Consider the following 26,229-nt stretch of genomic DNA (forward strand, 5'->3'; position numbering starts at 1 on the left):
AGTTTTTACCCCAAAATATACCATTGAGAGCAAGCGCACTGGTGCGTCCTTTATTGAAGTCCCCGAAACCCAATACTGTACTTCGAGCAAGAGGAAATAATTATTTCTCTCAAAGAAAAGGGGTATCATATGAGGAATTTTCAAACAAGCAGAGTTTAAAAAAAATACAACAGCTTATTGGAATAATGCAAAAAAAAAAAATGAACTAACTAATAGACGGCGGTGCCGACGTTATTATTTTCAACAGAGGTATCATCAAAATTCCACTCTACATTCAAGCAGATATCGCCACATTTCACACGGCCCTGAACGCGTGAACAATAATAAACCCCTGGTTCTCTCAAGTCGAAAAGAGCAGAAACGCTACTGGAGTTACATGAGCACAGCTCAACAGACCTATCAACAGAAGTCTGCGTGGCCCAACTATCCAATTTGTTATCACGCATTCGAGAAAGATTGACGCAAAGGGAGTCCACATTTACATTGTCAATGGAATGTGTGCGGAACACCATTACCAACTCATGCATTGAATCATCCCCATGTACCTCACTGAAACCGCAGAAGATGTTAAAGGGAGCGTAATACCCTTTGTGCGGATATGAAAGAAAACTGTCAAGTGAAAAGCTAGACATCATCTTCGCAAATGAATCACGAAATCGCCTTTGACTTTCCTCCGCACCAGGTCCAAAGGACAAGGAGGCGTAAGAAAGAGTGACCTCCCTGGAACACTTTTCTACTAATTCGTCGGGTACTGACTTCGACAATTCTATTAGCAACCCGTGAATAACCTTAGCACCTTCGTACGACTTAACACCGTGTTCCCACAACATCTCCAGTGAATACAGTGCTTCATCAGTCCTTCGAAGCATGACATTCAGCCGCGCCGAAGTGTAAAGCAGTTCTACCGTCGGCACGGTCAAGGACGCACATTCGCTCAACAATTCACCCACTCGTTTCGTGAGAGCATCCGAGGTTCCACTGAGTGAGCAAATATTAACGTGCGCCTCTGAGCAGCACTCCACACCAATCAGAACAGGCGCCACAGTTTGCTGTGCAGAAGTCTCAAGTGACCGATTTACCTTAAGAGCATCTTCATAAGCAAACATACATGCGCAAAGATGGCCCATCGAAGCAACAGGCACCGCATGGCAGGTATTCTTCGCTAACCAGTAATGGCACTCAGCAATAAGCAACGGTTTCAGAAACTGCACCATGGTAAAGTTCTCACCAGTAGAAGGAGTGATCTGTCCCAACCATACGATATGATCCTCACACATACCATAATATAAATCCTCAAAGCTAACATCGGACAGAGCTTTGGCAGCATTCAGTAAGTGCATAATAATGACCGTGCCGCACATGCGCAATTCCATCGGTGACTGAGGAGGGGCAACATCTCTTAGGCAGTTATAAGCGTTGGTAAAATGCTTTACAGCCGCACCCAAATCACGCACAACAAGAGAGTGCCACCCGGTCTTGAACCCCAATCGCACTGCAAGGTAATTTGGTTCCGGTGGCTTGTTCCTAATGCGAGCCAACTCCTCCATGTGATATGCCGTTGATGTTTTCTTCAACATATGGTAGAGGCGTTCCGCGCTCTCCCTTTCCATCCCTAGTTTGAATAAAATTATCAGCTCATTAAAATCATCCCCTAGCCTCTGTTTGAGTACTCGTTGCAGTGTTTCTAGTTTTTCTTTCACATCCTCTCCTTCATTGGAACATTTCTCAGTTGCGAGTGCGACAATAATTTTGCTTCGCAGTGTGCGTGTCCACGCCAGCAGTTGGTCCCACATGCTGGAATTCCCAATCTCATCCATTGCGACATCGCTCACCGTTTCCCAATCCAGGCTAAAAATAACGCAGCTAAACCTGGAATGTAAACGCCTCGTGCACCAGTCGCTTTTCAGAACACCGAGTGCATTCGGAAGAGGTGCACCTGCAGCCTTTTGCTTCGTGGGGAGCGATCTCAGGTCTGGAAAATATTTGATGTGAAAGAGTGACGACTGATTTGACATGCGAGACAATCCCTCAGATATGCATAGCCGCTTTCCACTGACGACGGCAACCAAGAAGGGAGGCTCATTATCAAGGTAGCTCTTGTAACAACTGTCGGTGTAAATCTGGGATAAGAAGTTCATTTCGCTAGTACAACACCTTTAAAGGGGGAAAAAACTGTGGAAACTTAGGGGGAGTAGATGGGCACGCACAGGGTAACAGAACTTACGAGCGTGCACGGAGTGAAAGCTGACTTCAGTGCAAAACATGTCGCTCCACGCCTCAGTAAAATATAATAGTTCCAACATTGACAAACAAAAGGGAAGGGAACACCGCCACGAAGAAAGAGGGAAAGTACTACTTTACGAAGGGGGATTGGTCAAACTGCCAGCACAAAACAATCAATAGTGACCGGTGTAGCCAAACCAACCCACGAAACGAAAAATGGCAGATGGATGTTAGTGGACTCCAACCTTTGAAAACTAAGGATGATGTAGCTCCCGCTCATACCCATCCTGTTGGGCACGTGCCGCAACCCTTGTGGGAAAACGGAACGCGAAGGTTCCTCTCAGAACAAATTACCGCCAACGGCAAAGTTTTCTAATTGCGACATACATAAGCATAGGAAAGGATGCCCTCGTAGAGAGAGTAACTGCGGACACAAACTCCATTCCAGCTCACGGCAGCAGTCCCCCACAAGCCGTTCATGCATTCCCAATGCTGCAGCAAAAAAAAGCAAAAAAAAGGATTGTAAACCTGCGTCCGGCGCTAAAATGCAGCTCGAGACCTGGGGAAACCAACTTGAAATGTTTACCCCCCTTCCAACGGGTAAGTGTTCCCTCGATGCTTCCTCAGTGCTCACAGAGGCAAGGCCAGATTGCGACTCCCAGAACCCCCGAAACACATATACATACACCTCGAAGGTCAATGGCGAAGACTCGAAGCGGGTCCCGTCGCAGGTCGGTCGCTTCGATACATTCCAGTAACCCCCTTTTACACGGCACTCCGAACACGAGAACCTGGGGCGACACCTTTCACATCGTAACCTACTGAGGGGGGGGGGAGCGCGCGGGCGCGGAATCTCACGCTAGAATGAATAAAAGGGTGAGAAAAGTGCATCTACCACCTTTGCAGCCAAAGGAAGCGCCTTTGATGGGCGAAACGGCGCCGCGCCGCAGCCACCCACACGGCAGCCTTTCCTCTGAGAGTGACCAACAGCCAGTGGCGGGCACCCCAGTTATAGGCCAACTTGCATCGGAAGCCTATGCGCACACAGAATGGTTCGAAACGTGGTGCACCCCTTCCAAAGTGCTACGATTTTGGTGGCGAGAGACGGCCAGTGGGAACGTGCAATTTTGCTTCCACGAGCGTGCGTCTTGCTAACCAATTTTCGGAAACACAACAACCACGAAGCTACAACACACACGCACGGGCCCCCGCATACGTCGTCGTCCTGAAGCCCAATTTTTGTGTCCGGGTGGACGCATCGGTTTCCCATCGTGGCCTCCGTCTCACAGGTTTTGCAGGGAGAAAGTAAAAAAAACGGGTTAGAGTGGTAAAACAAAGCTCGGGCACACCTTGCCGCGGGTCCGTTAACCAGAAACTGCGGTGCAAAACAGCACATCCAGAGGCAAATTGCGAAGAAAAAATCCGTCGCAGACGGCGCTGGCAACCTCGGCGCGGCAGAGGGCTCTGACGCTGCGTCTTTCGGGACGGCCAAGGCCAAGACACGACATCATGAGGAACCCACTAGCTTCCCACAGGTCCGTTATCGCGCAACTCAAAGCAAACCGCACCATTTCAGGCGTGACATAGCGAATGTACTAAGAGAGCACCCTCCCTGAAGGTAGCGGCCTACAGCTCAGGAGCGCCACATTAATACGTAGGCCCAAGCTAATGTTGAGATGGGAAGTGAAAGTTTCGGTGAAGCGCAGTACCGAGGAAGAGTGTTTCCGAATCTTCATGTCCAAGACCACGAGGAGACACATTACACTATATCACCAATCCCTTTGTGTCAAGTGGTGTAAGCCCCCAGTTACTTTCCTCACACTTCGATACCGCAACAGGGTTCTCTTTCGCAATTAAATAAGGCTCATACGCGCGGAAGACCACAAAGATATGAAAATGAAAGCGAGGGTGGGCAGATTGCACAACGCTTCAGTGGAAACGGTGTACAATTACCGCCTGGTAGATGCCACGGGCCATGGACTGAGGGATCTGCATTATTGGGGAAAAAAAGAATGGGACAGCTACGACAACATTGGGGGGAAACAAACTGATATTCGTGGAGCGGGCAAATGCAGCCCCATCGCCACGCAGTAACCTAACCGAATCCCTGACAATAGAAAAGGGTGCGGGAATGTCACTGGATGTTTTCCAAGCGTATACAACGTCATCGAGAAAACTCCGGATATCGTCGATGGCGTGCTCGCACGTGTCCGGGACTGAGAAGTCAAAAACGGTGTCCCAGAAAAACGCGACCGGCCCCGACGCTATGAGAAGCCGGAGCTGGAGCAAAGCAGAGTTCCCCATGAAAGGAACGCTGCTGACTATTGGCTTCCTCTGAAAATACGGGGTACTGGACCCTGGCACCACGTTGAGGTGGCCGGCGTCGCCCCTGAGCAGACTCTTGACAATCACAAACTCGCTGTTGCCGCTCATGGTATTGGAAGCAGACCCATCTCACCGTGGCAGACCAACGCCCAAATAAGCTACGGGTGCTTCTCCTACAAATACGGGAGGGAAAGCGTATACCACATTGAAGTTTGTATTTAGTTACTGATGTGGAATGGAATGGGATGTTTGATGGTATGGTGGAAAGGGTGACTGACATGCCGCAGTTGCCTGACCCGAAGCTCCAGGACATTGTAACCTACATGGGACCGATATTGCTGTCAGGGGAAAAGCGGGTGAAGAGGAGGTGGCAGTGGCTCGGTCCCGCCCCGTTGCCCCTCGGCATTGTGGATGGATGCTGCGAAATATTAACCCGCGAGCACCACTGCAGTGCCTGAAATGAAAAGTACAAAGCTCGGCTTACAAAGCGTCGAACTCCGACAATCCGTGCGACCACTGCGACAGCGAAAAACAGTATGACACACACTGGTGATGAAATGAGACGGCGTGAGCACAAAGCCCATGGCTAGTGCCGGTCGAATGCTGTAACGCATATGGTAAACAAACACGAATATGCCCGCGCGGATGCGCCGTGAATATCGAGATGCGGCGACACACCGTGCCTTTCATGTATTTTCCGGGATCCTCTTCCAACTGAGAATTCACAGCTAGGAGTGCGGTGTGCGCCGGAATGTGTTTAAGCAAGGAGACTGCTCGGGGAGACGCCGCAGAGCGCATCACAGTGTGTGTGTGTGTGTTTGGGGGAGAAGGAAGAGCTTGAGCTCAAGCGGAAGGGGCAGACGCACAAATGAACCACAGACACCAAGCAGATGCACATTAACACCAATGCTTCCAACATGTGTGTCACAGCGCCGCAATCAAACCTGACCTTGTACTTTATAGAAAGACACGCATGGCTTCCATGCGACACCTGAAATCACAGTCCAAAGCAACGATTTCGATTGAAAGTTACCATTATTATTGAGCTACCAATGGGTGAAAGATTTTCATGGACAGTGTATTGTGGAAGAGTGATCATACGGGTATAAAGGACTTTGGAGATAATTTGCATAGTTTCTCCTCGCGGTGGAACGGTACCACCAGGTGCCGCACCCATTTTCCACTTGTATCTTCTCTTCTTGACACCATAGAAGGATCTGACAACACAAACAGCGCACGCAGCGATCATAAGCAAAGAGCTACCCCCACATACGGGAAGGAGAAGGAGAAGGAGGGATAAAGGGAATCGATAACATCAAAAAGAAAAATTTATGGCAGAAAGTTCAGCGACTTGGCATCTCTAGAATGAGCACACTGTGGGAAAGTGTGCTATTCCGTCTCCTGTATACTGTGCTGTGACGACTCTGAAGGAGTAAAAGAAAACATCGGAACGGAGGGAGGCATACATTATACATAACGAAGAGACTCAACCACATTCATCAACAACAAAAGGCATTCCAAGATATTCCACAGTAGTGGCCAGCCATCTTAGCCGTGGGAAACCTCCACAAAGGGGTGAAAAAGTTGCCAAAACGGGAGCGGCACTTAGCAGGACGCGAAAGGTGACTAAATTTGTGAGGTCAGAGGCGGTCCGACTCGCTGGCATTTAGCTGACTGTACTGTTGGAAAGAGGAGGCGCATAAGTCCCCCGAAAGGGACAAAGCGCATATTTAGGTCGGCTGTGCTCGTGAGCTTTGTACCCTTTCCCCGCTTACCAATGGCAACGGCAACGCGAGTGAACGGTGGCACCCTGTTCCGTGTGTTTGGGAAAGCGTCAAGGCTCATCGGCAGAGGCGCATTCATATCGACGCGGCTTGTCCCCTATTGTCGTGGAACTAACCGTAATGGAATGGACAAAAGGAAGACATTTTCACCGCAGATGTTCTCTGCATGAGCCTCCAAAATCGTCGGTGGGGGGATGCTTCTGCGGAAAACGTACAGGAAATCCCACTGCTTTGTTATGGGGTGCGGGACCACAAAGCATAGGAATCATGCCATCAGGAAATCCTTTTGCTGCGTAAAGGGGAAGCCGCGACACGGGTGGAAGACACCTCCTTTAGCCACTTCCTCACGGCCTTGTCGAAACACTTTGGGTGGCATTGACGAATGTCTGGGAGAAGCGGCCGCAGCATGGGATACAGACGGCTCGGAGTGAAGGAGACTGATGGAGAGCCGCGTCGCCATGCTCACTGAGAAAACGGGTTGCACCAGCACGGACCACTTCGACATTGGGAAAGGGTGTCCTTCAATGTGAACGGTGCGCCGCCGGATGCGGTGCTCTGAGCCGGAAGGGCGAACCGAACGGTGAGGAGGTGCGGCCGGGGGCGAACCGGAGAAATAATTAAATTTCAAAACTGTCTCAGACTTATGCCGATGTATATGGGGATGAGCCCGGGAGAGAAAAGACGCAAGCAACGGCCTCCTCGACTCTGCAGTTGTCGTTAAGGAGGGAGGTGGAGGAAATAGCTGGAGTGACCCGAACCGGCGATCCAATGTGGGAACACCAGGAGGGACCGGATCGAAATGAGAAAATGGCTCAGCATATCTAGGTGAAGAAGATGTCATGGAATAGGCTACTTGTGGGGAAGCTCGTGCAAAATTTGAAATGTAGCAACAACCCCGCTGAGGTGCGCGCCCCGCGGGAACGCGTGCGATATCGGATTATGGTTAAGGCACAACCACATCCAACAACCGGCGGAAAGGCAGAGTGATGAGGCGCGAAACGAAATGGAGGAGTTTATGATGAAAGGTCAGCGATTGAGCGGAAAGCCTAACCACCGCAGATCCAAACAAGACGTCGTACCGTGGGCTTCGACAATTCTCACAGGCGCCAGGGATATGGCAGATCCTGTGGCGCCGCTAGGGAGATTTTTCACGATGACAGGAATGTTGTTGCCCATATTTGGCCGGTGGAACGAGCAACGGGTGTGCGGTCGGGGCTGAAAAGGAAGGATAGGATGAAGACGGTAAGGTACTATTATAATCGTGTGTTCAAAACAAGTTTGTGGAGTGGGAAAGGTATTTGGCGTTGTGTTTGTGTGTGCGGAGAGACGGAATACGCTCATTCCAGTAATCTACATGAGAAAGGTTTATCCCTAGGCTCACGCCGAACTGGAACGTGGGTGGCGCGCGCATGGAAATCGGAGCTGCGCCGACACCGCAACCAGTCACGTCCCTGTAGCCTTTGGACAGTCAAAATACGGTTCTCAGGGTTTCTGGATACCATGATGCCGTGAAACCGAGGCCCTGGCGACCCCTTTTGAGAGCTTATGAGAATGTTATTGAAACATCTGCGGCGTAAAATTTTTGTTGGGCAGGAAGCAGAGAAGCTTTGTTGGAGCAGCGTCGGTGGCACACTGAAAAAGGGCAAGCACCTGCTTGAAAGGGAGCCTGTTTGCCTCCGCCGGCTTGCAGCGTTCGGTCGAGGTTGTATCGCACCCTGGCCGTGCCTCATCGATGAATGTATGACGGCTTCTTCGCGCTGGTTGTCGTCAACCAGTATTGTTCAAAAAGACATGCATGAGATGCAGGCCACCTCCTTACACGATTCAATAATACTTCCCTTTCTAGTTCTTTAAGTTGACAATTCAAAAAAAAAAAAGAAGGGTGTCGGATTAACCGTTGACACCTTGAAAGTGAGCGTTGTTGCATTTTAGGAATGCTTCCCACCTCTTACCTAATTTACCTTCGCTCTTGCTTGGGTGCCCACCGATGAAGTTGGCGGCGCGGCCACCCGAGTTTTGCTAATGCCCAAGAAACACACGGGAAGAACTGATGCTTTAGTTCTCGAAATTGTTATTTCTATGCAGTGCCGTGGGAACCCCCGACTACTTCTGCACAAATCGGAGTATCCTGCGTTCGAAGGCAGTTAAGTGAAAACTACCTCCGCAGTCCTCCTTCTTACCGTGAAGATCCCTGGACTCCGCCATCAGGAGCCCCAGCGCACACGCCCGCTTTTCCGCTATTTTGCCTCTGCCGTTTGCCCCATCGGCTGTCGAAATCAGGAAAAAGAGGCATCGAACCACGATCGAGGGCCCGCGGGTCGCATCCCTCAGCAGTGGAGATGAATTTGCGATGTCCACGATCCTCGACTCCAACTTAGTTGTTGTGCTGAGTTTATGCGTGACCAGAAGTGTGGCTAACGAAGCAACCGCTAAACTGTGAGCAAAGAATTCGGGACTGTCGGGTGACACCCACTGGGCGTCCTCAAGGGCCAACTGAAGGGCACCCAGGGTACGATCCACAACAGGGGAGATGCTCAATGGTGCCCTTTCGAATAGGGTGCAAGCTGCAATGAGAAGTCCCCACCCGTTTCCGCCAGTCAGCACATAGTTGTAACGGCCAATGATATCGATGGACTGGGCCAATAGCGCGGACGCTCCTTCCGCCACCAAGCTGGCTTCGCCGATGCGAATGACATTCCCCATTGTCCCCAAATCAGCGGCCACGACCACCTTCAGCATACGGTGAAGAGGCGCGGCGACCTTTCCAACCGCATCGGCGCCACAAGTGGTTGAAATAGATGCAAACAGCTCGCTTGCCTGTTGAAGGGTCATTGCCCGGACAGCCCTTTCCAGGGTGCCATGCGTGAGAATTTGCATCGTCAATACGCGACGAACTTTCTTCCACACATAGGTTGGTTCGTTCACCGTTCCGTGGCGTTTCCAAAAACTCATTTGTTTAGCCGAACTATGGGAAATGTGTGCGTTGAGATTTTCAAATTTTCTCAACTGTTCAACCACCGCGCACACACCCTGCAGCTGCCCCGGGTTCCACCTTGATGACTCATCGGACTCCAGAGCCTCAGCTAAAGCCTGCGTGGCACTATCGGCAAGTTTTAAGCACCTTTCCTTTAGTAATTGTGAATCTGTCTTCAGCAACCCTGAAGACGCTGCCCTCCCTTGGAGTTGCGCGCCAACCACTGTAGATAAAAACTGCAGCAGCAGGGCACACACTGAAGCCGTAGCGGCTAAAGCTAACCATCTTTGTTCAATGAGCGCCACGATGGTCGCCAGGCAGTCCCATGTCATTGGAGTCCACTCCGTTAGCTCCGCATCGCAACAGGCTTCCATAATACGCGAAAGGGCCTCTATTCTTCGGGGCTCTTGATTTGCAGCCCCGGTGGCACTTAAGGCATCGGCGAAGTATTGCAGTGTTATGGCGGCAAGTTCCGGGGACAGTCGGTGACGTATGGCATTTGCTAGAACGAGACTGAGGTCGTCAAGGTCGAGTTGGTTGCTCGCTTGATACCGCCGGATGTCAAGAAGGAGTCGCTGGCTCAAGAGTGACCGAAGCTCAGTTGCGGTAGCACCCGCCGTACGTGCTGCCGACGAAGTGGTGGCCGATACTGCTCTAGTTGCTACCACTTCGCATCTATCCGGGGGGCTGTGGGAGCCTAAGAAATGCGCTTCGAGAGAGCGGGACGGATTTGCCAGGGCACTCGAATGAATGCGCCGAATAAGGACGTCAAAGGGCAAAGCCGATATGTGCCGCTGTAAAAGCTGCACTGGGGGTTCGACCTTCACCATGGACGAATAACACTGGGTGTTTCTCCGTGGGCAAGCATGTGCGAAATCGACTAGCGGGAAGTTGGCTGTCCACACTTTCCCTGTGACTGCACCACCTAAGGGTGTCCCCAATATTTACGGAAGGACCTCAAACTACAACAAGAAGGCGGGGAATAAAATTTTTAAGGATGGGGCCGTCTAGATGCCATCGGTCGCGAATGGTAGCATGCCAAGCATAAGCAAGAAGTTTAACACTGTAAAAGGTACAACCACTCGGTATCCGTTTATACCTTCGTAATACCCGACACAGTTTCTAACACATCGCGTTCCCCCCTTTCTCCCCCTTGGCCTTCCTCTTCCACCAGTTCTGCCTCACACTCTCCGCTACCTCCGCGCTTGCATTGGCCAGCGGGAAGAAGAAGCGGATTAGGAACATCCTCCTCTGTGGTGGCTGGTTGGGATACCGCAGCGAGGAGGCGGTTTATTACGTCCACTACCTCGTTTCTTTCTTGATCCGGTAATTCAGGTGCGTCAGTGCCGGGATTAATGACAGCGTGGGCCACCGTTGCCTCTGCCGCTGTGAGGGTTGGCTGCGTCATTGCTCCAGGTATCATCAAGCATTCCATTCTGGAGAGGAGATCCTTTTCCGCCTTGAGTTGGCCTTGCAGACGGTGGCGTTCCTCCTGCAACATCCCCAACCGCTTCTTCCACAGTCCCTCAGCCTGTTGTTGCGCTTCTGCAACCCGGGTTGCTAAGCTCTCGCCAAGTTTTTGGCAAACTTCTGTAAAATTTTTTTGCATCTCCTTCAGTCTCCCTTCCTGTTGTTTCACAGCATCTGTTAGCCTCCGGAGATGCGTAACGCTGTTGAGTGCTTGCTCCCGCTGGTTTTGTTCCGTTGATTGTCTCACATATTCGCACATTCGGTCAATAGATTCCACCACACGCTGTACGTCATCCCTGCGCATCTCCCAACCATCCGCCGCTTGCTGGGTCAGCTCACAAATCTCCGACCGGTGCTGAAGCAGCAACCGCCCCACCGAGGCTGCGAGATTAGTCTCGCCTTGCACAAATAGTAACATTACTTCGAGAGCTGAGGCCAAGTTCTCCGTAAAGGCCGCCAAATCATAGTAACTTTGGCGGAGTTGCTTTTGTTCCGATCGCAGTCTCTCAACCGACTGCAGCAGTACGGTGTTGGTGTGGTGCATCTCCGTCATGGCAGTCTCTCGCGCGCTTAGTGTGGCTTGCAGTTCGGCGCGCGCTGCCGAATAACGCGCTTCGGCTTCCTCACGGGCCGTATCGGACGCCTCCAGCTGCTGCTTGCACACCGCTACCTCTCGCTCTGCAGCATCAAGTCGGGTTTGCATCGCAACGAGAACCCCTTGCCGCTGCAACCCACTTTCCGTAGCGACGCCCTCCTCCAAACTACTAAGAACATCAACGGCATGCGCCTCCGCCCACGAAACTGTATGCATAACAGAGCCATTTTCTACAGCTGGTCTCGCTTCCTGCGCCGCCGCGGCTGGACACTGGACGGCCTCGCGTGCCACGAGAGCCGCAAGGCGTTTTTCACGTAGACTAATGCACCTGTGCAGTTTTTCCTTTTGTTTCCCCAGCTGTGCCACCTCGCTTTGCAGCTCGCGCGCCTGTCTCATCGTCTGCTGTATCACTTGGGGATCGACAACCGCGCTCACACTAGAGGCCGCCGACCTCGCGGCGGCCTCACGCACAGCCGCGCAACAACTACTCAGTTCCTCTTCCTGCATATGCTGAGAAATGACTGCTGCCAAACTTCCGCGAAGGTAGTCACGCTCTACTTCCAGACCTGAATATTGCACACGTAACTTTTGGTTTTCCTCTCTTACCCGACTCACCTCATCTGCCAGATCCACAATTCTGGTTGCCACTGCGGAGCGGTTTCGCTCCAGCTGGCCTAGTTTTTCTTTAAGCGGCTTCAGTTGCTGCACCTTAGAACGTAGTTTCTGAACCTCTTCTCGGAGTTGCTCAAGTTCCTCCCGCCCCTCGCACCAAAAAGTAACAAGATCACGGCGAACGGAGTCCGGGTTGTCAAATATCTCACTTTCAAGACGTCGCCGCTTTGAGGCCAGGGTTTCGACGGCGACACCCTGGCATGCTTGAAGATTCTGAATAATTCCTTGCTGTCGCTCAATTGTCTGCATGCACGCTGCTACCTCGTCACGTGCTTGGGCTTCACGGGTTTCCAATACGGAGATGCGGCTGAGGAGATGTTGTACGCTTGACTGGCTTAAAGCCACCTGCTCCCGTAGCTGCGCCTCGCAGAGGGTGTGCTGCACGCTCTGCCGCTCCTTAAGTTCTTGCAATTGGAGCCGAAGCACATCCCGCTCAGATTCGACGAGCTTGAGTGCTCCCCGAACTTCCTCCACACTTTCCAACAAGCGTGGAAGGAGCATGGTAGCCCGGATCCCGTCTTTTGCGAGTTTTTCTGACTCTGCCACTGCGGCTTCACCTCGCTCGTGAACATTTTGTAGTTGTTGGCGTAGAAGCTCCTCAGAGGTGCGGAGAGACCGGAGCTCGGCCATCAACGGGGGTGTTAGCTCCTCATCAGCTGTGTTAGTCGTGCCTTTTGCTGCTACTTCTCGTTCCAACTCCTCCACACGGCGTTTCAAACTGCCGCGTTCGCTCTCCAGTGCCTCCACCTTCTCGTTGAGAGCAGCCACAGTCTTCGTTTGCATGTCACTCATGTGACGTTGGAGTTCTTCATTTTGCGTGCCCAAGATGCACAGAGTTTCCACCAAGGCAGAAAACCGCTGTACCCCACTTTCCTCCCCCGCTGCTCCCTCTCGCCGCTCACTTCTTTCACTGCATGGTGTAGATGTTTTGTCGACTGTGTCCTCCACACTTTGCCGCGCGTCAGAAAAAAAACGCTGCAATTGCGTTAGCAGCACATCCTGCAAGATACGCTCGTGCTCAGGTTGCGCCGCTAGCGCCTTGAGGCGTGCGTTCTCGGAGAGAAGGTGCTTAAGCATACCCGGATGATCAACGCTCCCCATCAAACACTAATCCTCACTAACTATGAAACCTATTTCTAGACGAGTAGAAGTCTAATAATGTTCTTTTTCTTCGGCACGTGCGTGCCCACGGGTATGAAGTTCAGCGGCTTGGGCGGTCCGCAAAACAACGGATACCACACCTAAACATGTAGTGGTGTCACAAAACTATCAGAATGAAGGGCCCCGACAGATTCGGCGTCCCCGTTCACAGTTGATGGAGAGGACGCCTGTTAACCGTGCGTTGTCACCGGACACCATGTTATAAAGTCAGGTGTCGACATGCATCGACGGCATTGTAGTCAGCATCCCAAAGCTGTGGTGTCACTTGTCGAGTCACGCCAATACCAGGACATCTCTTCCCCCCTTCGAATAGGCACAAGAAAGTTGTGTGGCTGCCACCCGGGATCGTCCTCCAGTTGTTTGTCAATATTTCTTTAAATCCAATGTACTTACACCAGACCCCCCCCCGCACAAACACACCTCCGTATTAAACACGAAGTGCCCCAAAACCTACACAATGCCCCTCAGGCACTCCATCCATCACCGCTCCTTCCCTCCTTTTGCGCAGGCATCAAACAGCATGGCAAAGCGCGGTTCTCGAATGTGTGTATCCAGCAAAACGCCAGCCGAGCCGTCATTTGGGAGTGACTACCCCTGATGAAGCCCCCCCTCGCTTCGCAGGAGCGCAACGTACGATATACAAGCAAAGCGGAACCGTTTTAACAGCCGCATTAAAAACGATAATCAGCACATGTGAATGACATATCGCAATGCCCAACTTCTTTTTTGCCTTCCGCTGCGTGAACAAGACGCAAAACTTTCCTGCAGCCGGAAGAAAAATCATTTTTCCACCCCCTCCTCGCCCACCAACGAAAAGCACTTCCTCATGCCATACCATTCACCATCGAAGAAGGTCGGTTAACGAGAACTTACCATACGTGAAAGGCAATACCTCGGTAACCAGCCCAACCTCCTGCCGTTGAAAGTAAACAAGCTAAACATTATTACCACATATGCAAGGAGAGATCCGTCTCATTTTCCCTCCTGTCACACATGCCCAAGTCCCTCTTTTATTTGTTTTCTACTGCCATAGGGTCTGAAATTGCCGGTTTGGGTTCAACCTTCCTATTCACGCTCCCTTTTGTCTCGTGTCGTTGCCGTCGTCGCCAACCCCCCAGTTCGATGGATGGCAGGGGCATAACGCGGTGGTCGTTGGTACACCGGTGCTGGCAGCTCCCCGGAACGTAACTGGGCCTCCAACGGGGCGCCACTGTCTCCATGTTTGCGGTGGCCGTTATGGATAAGACGGGAATTACTCGCTATATTCCGCGAGTGATACGTGAAGGAAGCCGCTCGATGACCATCGCTGTCCGCGTAGCCACCAGCGCTCATTGTACCGCGTGCGAAACGAGCGATAAGGCACACTCTGCGCATGCTTAATCCAAGTTTCCGAGGTTCAGTCCACTCGACCGGAAAGGGATTCAAGCCGGCTTCGCCAATACGCTCCATCGAAGTGGGAAAGTCTTGGTCTACCAGCACATCGAACACAGAGTTTACTCCGCACAAGTGGGATATAATGCTGCAGTTCGGTTCAATTCGCAGTATTTGCCACGGTACTTTTCGGATGGCATTTGCCGCGGCCTCTCCTGCGCTGCGACCGTGTTCTGTGTCTTGCACAATTAGTGTTCGCTTACCCGCGAAGGCCAACACATCCGCGAGCGGGGGTGCTGTGGGCGACATCTCAATTGGTACTATATTCAAGGCCCGCTGTTGGGCGGCAGCGGCCTCGTTCGGGGCTGAGGCGTCTGTGATAGCCATCATACAAAGTTTGTTGGTACGCGGTGTGCCGTAGCCCATGAGAATACCGTGTGTGGTTGACACAAAATCCCCCCCATCAGCCGAGCCACCCTTAACGTCCTGGAGCACGTGGTTGAAGTCACCAGTGGACCCACATGCACGAAGGTACCGCAACGTCTCGCTTATCTCCGAGCTACGGTGCTCACGGCCATACTTCGGCATAGGAAGGACAATATCATAATGCTGAAACAGGATATCGGCAGCGAAGAGGGAATCATAGTATGGGCATGCGCGCATCTCGTGAACTTGATCAACAAGATGCGTCTGCTTTAGCGCCAAGAAGAGATCTTTCACCTGCCTAACGAACAACTCTGTGTCAACTTCCTCACCTATCGGACTGTGCGTTGGAATCAAGTTTTGCGGGGGCACACGGTAAAGGGCGTTTACATACCGGCGTGCTGGAGTGAGGACGGCCGTTAACGCCTGTTGCCGCAGGACCCACCGACTGGGTGACGCGAGTCCGAGTGTTGTAGAAACTGCCACAACAAAAAAGCGCATCACTGAAGCAACGGCAAGAGGGAGGTGTTGATGGAAGACTTCTCGGAGAATCAAAATTAAGTCAAGATAGAGGGTAATCCCTCCACATACACAGATGTAGCCTGGTTGTTTAACGCAGACGGCAACGCGCGTCGTATTGAGGTAGGGTGAAGAAAAGAACCTCCCCCCCCCCAGGATAAGAAAGAATCAGCCAATGGAAATGTATAAGAAAAGAAAAAGTAGGAGGGGTACTTCAGGAGTATGAAACAAGAGTGTTTGGCGAGCAATTTCTTCCAATGCTCCATTTTCCCCCGTCCTTGTCCATTCTCCCGTTGTCACACTTTCAGGATTTCACACCTCAACAGACGAGTGGGCCACACCGATTAGGAAGTTCTGGCACACTTGCGATTATCGCGCGGTGGCATCCCCAGCCGGTGCCGTTAACTTGGCAGCATCCCTGACTTGCTTTCTTCTGCGACTTCCGACGGCCGCGTCAACTCCGGGGGATTCTGTTGGGTGAAAGTCTGTCAAGACGATTTTCCCCCGCGCATGCCCTGAGGCCACCACGTCCATCACATCGCGCACGCGCTCAATTGAGGCTGTTTCCACATGTAGGCGAAACGCGCCATTCTGATACAACCGCAGCGATTCCTCCACCACAGAACGCAATAACTTACGCGTCACCTCACTGCCATACAAACCAGCCAAACACACGTAGCTCACCGATATCTGCTTGCGGAAGAATACACCGCTATTCGCATCATTCGCGTTCATGGGCCCAGGAAGGACACAAATTGAACCACCAAACCGTAGTGCCTCCGCGTGTTTGGCTGCAAGTGCGGCGTCGGCAAGTTCTAGCACGTAGTCAACGCCCACACTTTGTGTGTGCTCAAGACACTCCTTTACCACATTGTTGGTGGTGTAATCGAACACAAAGTCGGCGCCAAGACTGCTGACGTACGGGACGTTGACTGTTGAACACGACGCCAATACACATAGCCCGACGTACTTGGCTAGCTGCACAGCCACGCTACCGACGCCGCCCGACGCACCACTAATAAAGATGCTCCGTCCCCGCTCCACTCGCAACTTGTCGAAAAGTGCCACGTATGCCGCGCCCGCTGAGCATGGCATCGTTGACGCTTCGACGAAATCAATAAAGTCATTGCCGTCCGTCGGGGCCGGTATTTTCCCCAACGCGTCCGCATGCACTACGGCGTATTGACAAAATGTCCCCCCGAACGGTTGGGACATGTCCGCAAGAAAAGCAACTCGGTCACCGACCTGGAAGTCGTACTGCTGCTCTTTACTGCTATCCCAGCCCACGCTCTCAATGACACCGGCGCCTTCAACGCCCATCACATAAGGAAAGGGAAATAGAGTTTCTGGCCCCAGCATCGTTGAAGCCACACCGGTTCCACGGCTGAGGCCACCGGTAAATAGCGAACTGGAAACCTGGTAGCCAAACGCCGCCCGCTTTGCATCCACTGGGTTCACCGCTGCAGCATACAGCTTTACCCGGACCTGCCCCTTCCCAGGTGGTGGAATTGTTATTTCTGAGTTTATGGCCGCCGCTGCTTTCCATTGCCGCACACACTTGGACACCATCCATCCATGGCACCGCAGCGCGTTGCCCAGTGCTTTCCCGCTGGTTCTGCCGTTGCCATTGATATCGTGAGAACTGGAAGGCTGCGACGTCCCTGCGCCCATCTCCTCCCCGCCTGCCTTTCCTTTCTACCTTTATTTGTGTGTTGGTGCCGTCGCTGCTTCCTCGTGCTCTAAGCAAACCCCACCGCCTACCCCGCCGGATCTACCTTATGCCTGTTCCACTTTCGTCGACAAGAGTACAGTGAAAATAGGCGCAAAGACAGTGAGCGAGTAGCTTGTCTTCTTCCCTCAGGTCGCTTTTGGAAAAGAAGAAGGACAGAGCGCAACAAACCCACATTTGATATATCACGACATTCATAAAAAACAAGAAGATATTTCTTTCTTTTTAAGGGATCAAATGGGTGCGGGCCGAAGAATTTACACCGTTAAGACAAGGAATTCTCTCGCAGATGGCGAGTGAATGATCGGAGTGAAACCAAAAAAAAGCAAAGGGACTTGTACGCACATCCGACAGCGCGCGGTAGTCGGCTGATTGCATACCTCCATCCGCCCAGTCGTTCGCTTGACGCGTACGTCTCACTTACCTTTTTTGTGTTGTCGTTTGTATCTATTGATCGTTGAGGAGCCAGATTATGAATGGATATCCGAAACGTGTAACTGTGAAAAGGGAAAGTAAGGGCAACCATGCCCTTGGTAATTACTAAAGTGCAGATGGCTGTGCATGACACGACCTAGCGTTTGCTTCGACAATCGCGGGAGGCACACACAACCTCCATGGCTGTCACAGCTAATGGTACTTCCTCACCCATGTCGTCGTCGTCACCTGACATTTCCTGCACATCGTCATCGTCATCATTTCCTTCTTTCCTATCGCCATCGTTGGCTGTACTGGCTCCAGCTTTCTGCTTTTTCCGCCTTTTGAACAGCCGTTCATCTGTAGCCGCCCATGGCTCAACGCGGCGAACCAAAATGCCATGGTTTCGTTCATAATGGCGACGTATTGTCCTCACCATCTCGGCTTGGGATACACCAACACAATAACCTCCTTCCAGAAGCACGGTAACAATTTTTGCTGTGGATATCCTTGAGTTTGCTGCCACGATGCCGTGGAGGATGTCAACTTCCTGTCGTGTCATGTCCCGCTTGTCCTGTTGGCTGTGCGGTAAGAAGCTTTGTTGGTTCTCCCCCACATCAGTGCAGTTGCTATTTCCATTGGTAGTAAGTGAAGACCCCACATTACCACAAGAACGCAAGCATTGCTCGAACATAGTGGTGAACACTTCATCATTGAGCTCAGATGATATTCGTTCAAATTTATCGTAGTCACGCAGTGGGTGGTCTAGCGCAGAGACCGCAACAAATGGACCACTGAAGGCGGGAACAAACTTTTCCCTTCCTTTTAAACGGTTCCGTCGGCGCTCGCGTGAGTCAAACATACGCCGTTGAATTTCCGCCTCCGAGTCATCATCGTACTCATCGTTGTCGTTGATAAAGTCATTGTTGGCCTCGTCACTACCAACAATGCTACTACTGTTCTCATCAACTTCCTCATCGGAGTTGCTGTCGCCGCTCATTCCAACATCCTCATCTCCGTCCGCCACATCCCAGTCATCACCAGAATCATACTCGTAGTCAAGGTTGGACATTTGTGGCATCTCCTCGCTAACACCAAACCGCGCTAACCGCATTAGCTCCTCTACATTGAGCGCATTTTGACTGTTGTAGGTGCCAAAATATGGGGGGCGCGACTCACAAGGATCAAAGCTAATTGCATAGAACCCGCAAAAAATGATTTCATTGCAGAAATCCTTCCGCGGCGGTGGAAGTTGTACGTGGAAGCTACAAGGGCAACGACGTAACGCCTCGGTGACGTAGGCACTACAACCATCATTTGTGTCGCTATGTGCGGTCGCGTGCTCTATCATCGCAGCAAAAGATGAGTATGGGGTCCCCACTCCTTGGTACATTTGGGTTGAGTGTGTTTCGTCTTCCTCTCCGGCCCAAACAACTTTACCGTTATTGGTAGCGCATACTTCGGACTGCAACGACTTTGGTGAAGTTTCACCTAAAAAGAGAACATCGTCAACATGCGTTTCCCTCTTCAGCGCAGGGCCGTCCGGCAACCAAAACTGTAGTGAGAGTGGTGACACCCTCTTGTCCTGCACAAATGGCGTGAAAAGTTTGTTAACGCTTGCTTTCGATTCCGTTGATTTCTTTGACTGTGTGTAAAATCCGAAACTTGCCAGACCACGAGAAGGTGGTGATAAAACCACTGGGTCAGTTGGTGTCGAATTTTCAGCCACCTTGGTGGGGGGCTCGACGGCTACCTTTTTGTTCTTATCAGCAGCGCCAGATGCCATGCTTCGAGGCCTTTTTGTTGTAATACGCGGGGTGATTTCATCAGGGGGCTCTATTTTCGCTATAACGCTCCTGACTAGGGCTAACCCAGGGTTGAATTGCGCTGCTTCTCTTTTCATCTGTGGAGCCCCACTTGGGAAAACTAAAGCGTCTTCCGAGTCATCGTCACTCGACGGTAGTCCGGTCCCATTGCATTTCTCAGATGTGGGAGCCTCGTTAACAACCTCAGGTGAGGGTTGTGGTTTGCTCACCGATTCAGCACGTGCCATCCCCCTTGTTTTTACGCCTCCCCTGACTTTGTTGGGAGGTTTCGCAGGGGATTTTTTTCTCTTCTGCTTCCCTGCGCTTTGTAATTCCCCGTTGTCTTCAGTTTTTGGCTTTTGTCCTTTTCTTTTCGCAGTGCAAGGGGCTGAAACCTTCTGAGGGTGCTTTTTCATCTCTTCACTCTGACCTTGTTCAGGTGCGTTCAGGGGCTCCGCGACACTATCCATGTTTCAGAGGGATATCGATTTTTAAAAATATACCAAAAAATCTCTTTTATACCCTTCAATCACTTTTTTCCGACTGGAGCGACACTTCTTTCCTCAAGAGAAAGAAAAAAATATATAAGCAGATCTATATCCCTTTTTTACTCACTTGTCACTTTTTTTTGAAAAAAAAATGTCTTTGTTTCCCCTTCGTTATTTTCCGTATATTTTCTGTCTTCCCCGTTCGAAATGCGCACTATCGATATGCCTTTGTGGGGGCTCCCTTCGCCGTAAACTCTCTTATGAGTGGGTGCGGGTACCTCTATATCTTTCTTTTGAGGCTGATGCACAGCCGCACATTGTGCGGTCATGTTAATAATGTATGAAAGAAATGGGATGGGTAGTGGTGGTGGTGGTGAATAAATACGAGCAAAAACAGCGAGAATTAATGGGATCCAAGCGAAGAGGCTTGCGTCTAAGTGCTGGTACGTATATGTGAAAGGTTGCCTGCCTTTCGGTACAACCAAGGCACGGCTGTATTGTCAAATATGATTTGATAAGAGGGGGTTAATGAGGACAAGAAAGGAAGAAAAAAAAGGTACAAGGGTCATAACCCACGAGGGCTTCATCAACTCAAATCATCGTTTATGCCCCGTTAAACAATTAAAAAAATTTTCATTCCCCATAATTTCTTTAACTGTCTTGTTATAATATAGCTACATACACTCACCACCGGTTTCACTTGAAGAGATGAAACCTTGTTTTGAACATTAACAAAATGAACAAACAAACAAGTAAGGCTTAATATGCGTTTAAAGTAATGGAAGCAAAGACAAAAAAAGGGGGAGCAAAAGACCGTGTATAGAAGAATACGAGATAAATACAAAAACACACACCAGTGTATCGGGAAAGAAAACTAAAAACAAATACAGCAGATTCATTGCAACATAAAAAAGGGCCGGTGTAGATAAGGTGCTCTTCTTAAACTAGAACATGTTGCCACTCACCCTCGCGGCAGTTATTCTACACTGCGGTTAGCGCAAATGTATCCTCGTCAACATTGCCGCCCTCTCCACACACGAAACTTAGTAAGCTTTCCATTTCTACCTTTGTTAGCGAGGGCTCTTCCATCGTTTCCGACGTCTTTCTGTGGCTGCGCATGGCTGTCGTGAGGGTTTTGTGGAGTGCCGCGATGTTCATTTGTCGTATGCCACCGGTTCCCCGTTCACACGTGTTGGCAGCGGCCCATATGGTCTCGAACACTTTGTCTAGGGTATCAGCGTCACTGCGTTGTACAACCACGGGTACGCGCCTCAATAAGTCAACTGCGGGGAGGAACACTCGCGGTACTTGTGATGGATCGAACACAAATGAACCCGTTTGTAATAGCTGAAGCCCTACATTTTCTAATTTCTTGCGGCTTGTTAGGAGGTCACACGACTCGAAGTCGATATGTGTCATTAACATACATCGTTTCAACTTGTTCTCGTTTTCACTTTCCCATAGGGTGCGGCTAAGAACATCAGAAAGGAACTCGGCAGGTGGTTCCTTCACCAATGCGGTAATCCATCCTATTTGCATTAACTGCTTGGTTGTGGGGTTGAAGCCAAGTGATCGGATTATGGATGGAACCGAAACCATTGGAACCACCTCTGTTTCACACGTTGGTATTCCGGTGGTTAGCAGCAACATCTCGTTGTACGGTACTATCGCAGTTGTGCACGCTTTGATTGCCGTATTGATGAATTTCATGTGTACTGCGGCCGCATGTTCACGATGAGTTCGTGCGATGTAGTATGTTTCGTCTAACCAGCGGTGATAGGGCTCGTCCAGGTCATCTTCTGGAGTAGACTTCTTTTTCTTCTTTTTCTTTTCCTTATGTTGCTTGGGAGGCATCAGCTACCGTTTGTGGTTTTCCTTTTTAGTCTTGGAAGGTGGATCGGGCGAAGAAAATGAGCCCACACACAGAAAACCCCCAGCTAAGAGGGGAAAATGAGGGACCACAGGTGACGACACAGACGAAGTTATAACAAAGGTACACAACACGCCCCCTTCAGGCATATGGTGGGCAGCTGGACACAGGCGTCGGATAGAAGAGAAAGAAGGAATTGACAACAAAGAAGAACTGTGCGCTTTAAGATAGACAAATGGCCGATGTATGGTGGTCCATTAGTACAGTCACCATATCTGATTCGCAACCCTACACCTGCTACCACCCAAACTGCCTAGAAATACCCCACAACTACACCACGTGGCACTAGGCACCCGCCTGCGGCGACCATCAATTGGCGATTACACCATATCCTGCAAAAAAAAAAAGTTGCGTCAGAACCCCCCTAAAAAGAAAAAAAAGAGATAAATTTGGCTCTTTATTTCCCCTCTTTGTGTGGTTAACCCGCCTGTGTCACTATGGTGCCCTATAGCGGGACCCGGGTAGGGCCAAGCATCACTGGTGTAAAACAAGCGGCCATGCAATACAAGTGTCCCCCCACCACCAAGTGCCAGCTCTCAACTTCCTTCTGGCATGGTCAAACAGTTGCTTTTATCCGGCTTTCCTCACGAATGGACCGATGAACCCCTCTATTACGTAGTGGAAGATTCGGCGTTGCCAGTGCCAACAAATCTCTTCATTTTACTCACGCTTTCTCCTCTTGCGAAGCGCAAGTGACTGCTGACTGCCTTGTCAGTTGCTGTAGGATCCGGTCCACAGTTTTGGAGGCTTTTCTGAGTCCGGCCTCAATATACGTCGGGGTGCGCTGAAGTTCCACCAAACTTAGCGAGTCCCGTAGCAGCGTGCCCGCGCCATATGTGCTGCGTAGTTTATTGGCAAGATAAGACAACTCGTTATCCTCTAACAGTACCATAAGGTACGGCACGGCCTCGGCGAATAAGTTAAAATCAGGTATAAGCTTCCTTCCCAGGCCCTCGCCCACTACAACGGTTAGCACAAGCGATGCAAAGTTGCCGTCGATTGGCGTTTTGTTCTCGCGCAACGTGTTCATAATTTTGCACAGGGTAGAGCCGATACGCACATGGCGAAGCGTAAAACCATCTGATGCACCAGGAGCCACTGTATTGAAGATATTTGTCATATCCATGCGGAATTTTTCCCGTTTCGCTTCCGGGTAGGGGGGTCGCACGTCTGGTGGAAGTCTGTCGATCATTAAATCCGCACCGAGACTACCGTCGCCGCAAGCGACCGCAGCGAATAATGAAATGAAGTTGTTACGTTCCTCCGGTGATAACGACGTGGTGAGCCCAGCGTCGAGGATGATGAGTTCATACTTCAGCTTCGGCTTCCCGTCGGGATACCTCTCCACTGTTGTGGGTGAAAAAAACGTAGTTGGTGGGACATTTAGTGGGGCCCCCGGGTTCGCCCGAATTAAAATGTTACCGGGGTGAAGGTCAGAGTGCACAAAATTATCTTCAAACAACATTTTCAAGAACATGTGACAACCCCGCTGCGCGGCGTCGCGGAACTCATCGCAGGGCTGGATTTCTTGTAGTGGTCGACCCTCTTCGAATGTCTCGACCAAAACATCCGGTGTGCAGAACGACGGAAGCGGTTTGGGAAAAATAACGCCCGGAAAGTCACGGAAATTAAATGCAAACTGCTTCAAGTTATCGCATTCTAGGTCGAGACTAAGTTGGGAGCAAAGAAGAGACGAGAACTCACCCAGGGCCCGCCGCAAGTCCAAATACACCGTATCTCGGAACAAAGTCGTAACAACGTTGACGAAACACTTCATCACGACAAGATCAGCACATATGATCTCGCGTGTAAGTGGGTGTAGAATCTTTATCGCCACCGTCGTCCCCGTGGGAACACCGTCAACATCTTCCCTAAGCACAGCCCGATGTACCTGCGCGATACTCCCACTGTTTACAGGTACTTTTTCGATCTCACGCAAGTAGTAAAGAACGTTCTGTCGCGTCCCGGTATCCCCTTTCCTTCCTTCATCATTAGAACCTTGGGGCGACTCACGAAATGTGTTGCGCAACGTCTTCTCTGTATGCGACCATGAGTGCGGTTCGGTGTTATCGTACAACTTCTCTAACGCACTACACATGACCGGTGAGAAGATATCAGGCCGAGTAGCAATCCACTGACCCAGTTTTATATAACTTGGCCCCATAGCTAGGAGCATATCGCGAACTTTTCCGAAGAAAACAGGTTCGCTGCAAAAATGCAGTCCATATGTGAGAAATGTAAACCATATCACGGGCACCATGTGCACTACAAGCAGAATTGTCCGAAGTACAACTAAGCCACAGAACAAGATTTCGCGCAGCACATGCGGATGGTACTGGAACACAGCTACCTGCTGCTGATAGCTACCTGATCCTGCGATAAACTGCCGCGTGCGACGGGGCGGGAGGCACGTTTGTTGTTGAAGGAGTCGCCGTCGCTCAGGAACCCATACGCCCCGATAATACAAGAGAAGCGCCCCACCGCACGCCGTTAAGGCCGTAACTCCACCAATACAGAAGAGATGTAATACACTGGGGTATGTGGGCTGAGGGCAAACACGAATTCTTCCCATCATCCTTCTTCCGCTCGATCTACACTTCAACCGTGGGAGGGGGAATTTTGCTTCTCCGCGGTAGAGTCTCCTCCGCTAACCGGCCTGAGTTTGGTCGGCTGAAGTAGTGCCACGGGTCATTATCAGCCACAGTAATAATAAGCGAGCAAACAAGGTTACAGAAATAATGAGATGACAAAGGGGAACAGGAAAATCAAAGAAAAATAACCAAGTATGGGAAAATATAGGAAGCAGCAGCTCCATTCAACAAAAATATGCCAGCAGTGGGGCATTCAGCAAAAAAAAAGGTAATATCTTCTACCGACTCTTTAACCCTCATCACATGTCGTGACGCTATACCTTGACGCGCGAGAAACACTAGGAACAAAAAAGCACCAAAACGAAACGACGGTAAGAGAAAGACAAAATGAAACCAAATAAAGGAAGGTATTCTAGCAAATAAAAAAAGAAAGCAACAACGCACCGAATTTATCACCTGCACCACGGAGAAAACAAACTTAAAAAAATTAATCAAAAAAGCCTCAAACAGATTAAAGTGGTTTGACCTATGCAAAAAGTACTAAACAAAATCAACAATCAAAAAAGTCCCACAAAAAAAGTACACGGTAAGCCAAACAATAAACAACATAAGTCACAAGCAAGCTATCCCCCATTTAAAAGCACCTCCCATCCAAACCATTCCTATCGCGCCTCCCGCCAGCGCCGTACCAAGGAAGGCAAAGGCACGTCCCACGGAGGAAGCAGAAACCGCCATCGTATGCTTCTTCCTGCAGTTGATGCCACAAAGTGTAATAGAAGGAGTAAGTGGGATGACAGTGCACGTATCAGTGGGCATGAGCCGTACGGTGATGCGATGCATTTTACGTATCGCTATGAGGTCCTTCCGTCCACATGACGAATACAGCTACAAATGATCTTGCACTACAGCGGGTGGTATTAACGATAAGGTTACATCAGCTTCAGCACACTCTGCTTCTGCTTTTAACCCTAGACTTATCTAATCCCTGCCGCCCATGCAGTTGCATAATTAAATAGAAGATAATAAGGGAGAATGAAAATGAATGAAGATGGGAAAATACGGTGAAGGAACACAAAGGGTACTATAGCAGTATAGGAGCACGCCACAAGAAGATGTGCTCGGACAAGCGGATGGATCACCAACAAGATAGGGGACCTTCGGAGGGTTTCACAGTTGGAGTCAGCATGGACTCACCTCAAAGGAAGACAAATAAGGGAAAAGAATAGAAAAAATAAAATTACGTTCCCCTGTGGCACAACGACGGCAAGCGTCGGGGTACCTGAAGCTGTACAGGCGTGCTCGCTGTAGCGACCGCACAGTCTTGTATTGTGCACTGCTTCACTGTAACATGATAGTTCATACCCCAATATATGTTGCCTACAACCTTGTCCCCTACACACTCAGATGACACCGCACCAGTGGCATGCGGAACCGTAGTGGTAGGAGGCGGCAACCCAGGAACCTCCAGCAGCTGAAAATATAATTTTGATGGAGAGATCTCTAGATAGAGCCGGCGTCTATGTATAAACATGCCGGCTGCACTGAGGCCGGCGTTGGGTAACCCCAGAGCCGATGCCAACAACAACAAAAAAAAGAAATAACGACCGATCAATAACGATAAGAATGATAATGGTGGAAATACATGTACATGTACGGGAGCACATGAATAACTAGTGAATAGCGAAAATAGCGATCAGTTGAGTTACTGAGACCTTTCCACCCTGCTCTCACTCAGTTACTGCAAGCACGTGTTGC

At 50.5% G+C, this 26,229-nt stretch overlaps 8 protein-coding genes across 8 annotated transcripts, besides 4 other annotated features; all 8 read right to left on the minus strand.

Moving 5' to 3' along the window:
* Nucleotides 1-26,229: part of a sequence feature (sequence corresponds to BAC RPCI93-10J17) that runs on past both edges of the window.
* Tb927.8.3930 (hypothetical protein, conserved) lies at nucleotides 210-2,138 on the minus strand (the record flags this gene model as incomplete). Its single annotated transcript, XM_842131.1, has 1 exon — nucleotides 210-2,138. The coding sequence occupies one exon, from the start codon at nucleotides 2,136-2,138 to the stop codon at nucleotides 210-212; it is 1,929 nt and encodes a 642-aa protein (XP_847224.1).
* Nucleotides 3,733-4,413: a mobile genetic element.
* Nucleotides 4,414-4,617: a mobile genetic element.
* Nucleotides 4,618-5,205: a mobile genetic element.
* Nucleotides 8,436-10,136, minus strand: Tb927.8.3940 (hypothetical protein, conserved; the record flags this gene model as incomplete). The annotated part of the gene is made up of 1 exon (XM_842132.1): nucleotides 8,436-10,136. One exon carries the CDS (start codon nucleotides 10,134-10,136, stop codon nucleotides 8,436-8,438), a length of 1,701 nt encoding a protein of 566 aa, XP_847225.1.
* On the minus strand, nucleotides 10,400-13,144 carry Tb927.8.3950 (hypothetical protein, conserved; the record flags this gene model as incomplete). Its single annotated transcript, XM_842133.1, has 1 exon — nucleotides 10,400-13,144. One exon carries the CDS (start codon nucleotides 13,142-13,144, stop codon nucleotides 10,400-10,402), a length of 2,745 nt encoding a protein of 914 aa, XP_847226.1.
* Tb927.8.3960 (hypothetical protein, conserved) lies at nucleotides 14,270-15,499 on the minus strand (the record flags this gene model as incomplete). Its single annotated transcript, XM_842134.1, has 1 exon — nucleotides 14,270-15,499. One exon carries the CDS (start codon nucleotides 15,497-15,499, stop codon nucleotides 14,270-14,272), a length of 1,230 nt encoding a protein of 409 aa, XP_847227.1.
* On the minus strand, nucleotides 15,887-17,188 carry Tb927.8.3970 (oxidoreductase, putative; the record flags this gene model as incomplete). The annotated part of the gene is made up of 1 exon (XM_842135.1): nucleotides 15,887-17,188. The coding sequence occupies one exon, from the start codon at nucleotides 17,186-17,188 to the stop codon at nucleotides 15,887-15,889; it is 1,302 nt and encodes a 433-aa protein (XP_847228.1).
* Nucleotides 17,818-19,935, minus strand: Tb927.8.3980 (hypothetical protein, conserved; the record flags this gene model as incomplete). The annotated part of the gene is made up of 1 exon (XM_842136.1): nucleotides 17,818-19,935. One exon carries the CDS (start codon nucleotides 19,933-19,935, stop codon nucleotides 17,818-17,820), a length of 2,118 nt encoding a protein of 705 aa, XP_847229.1.
* On the minus strand, nucleotides 20,935-21,807 carry Tb927.8.3990 (hypothetical protein, conserved; the record flags this gene model as incomplete). Its single annotated transcript, XM_842137.1, has 1 exon — nucleotides 20,935-21,807. One exon carries the CDS (start codon nucleotides 21,805-21,807, stop codon nucleotides 20,935-20,937), a length of 873 nt encoding a protein of 290 aa, XP_847230.1.
* Nucleotides 22,548-24,458, minus strand: Tb927.8.4000 (hypothetical protein, conserved; the record flags this gene model as incomplete). Its single annotated transcript, XM_842138.1, has 1 exon — nucleotides 22,548-24,458. One exon carries the CDS (start codon nucleotides 24,456-24,458, stop codon nucleotides 22,548-22,550), a length of 1,911 nt encoding a protein of 636 aa, XP_847231.1.

This window comes from Trypanosoma brucei, chromosome 8 (assembly GCF_000002445.2).
Source record: "Trypanosoma brucei brucei TREU927 chromosome 8, complete sequence".
NCBI classification, from domain to species: Eukaryota; Euglenozoa; class Kinetoplastea; order Trypanosomatida; family Trypanosomatidae; genus Trypanosoma; species Trypanosoma brucei.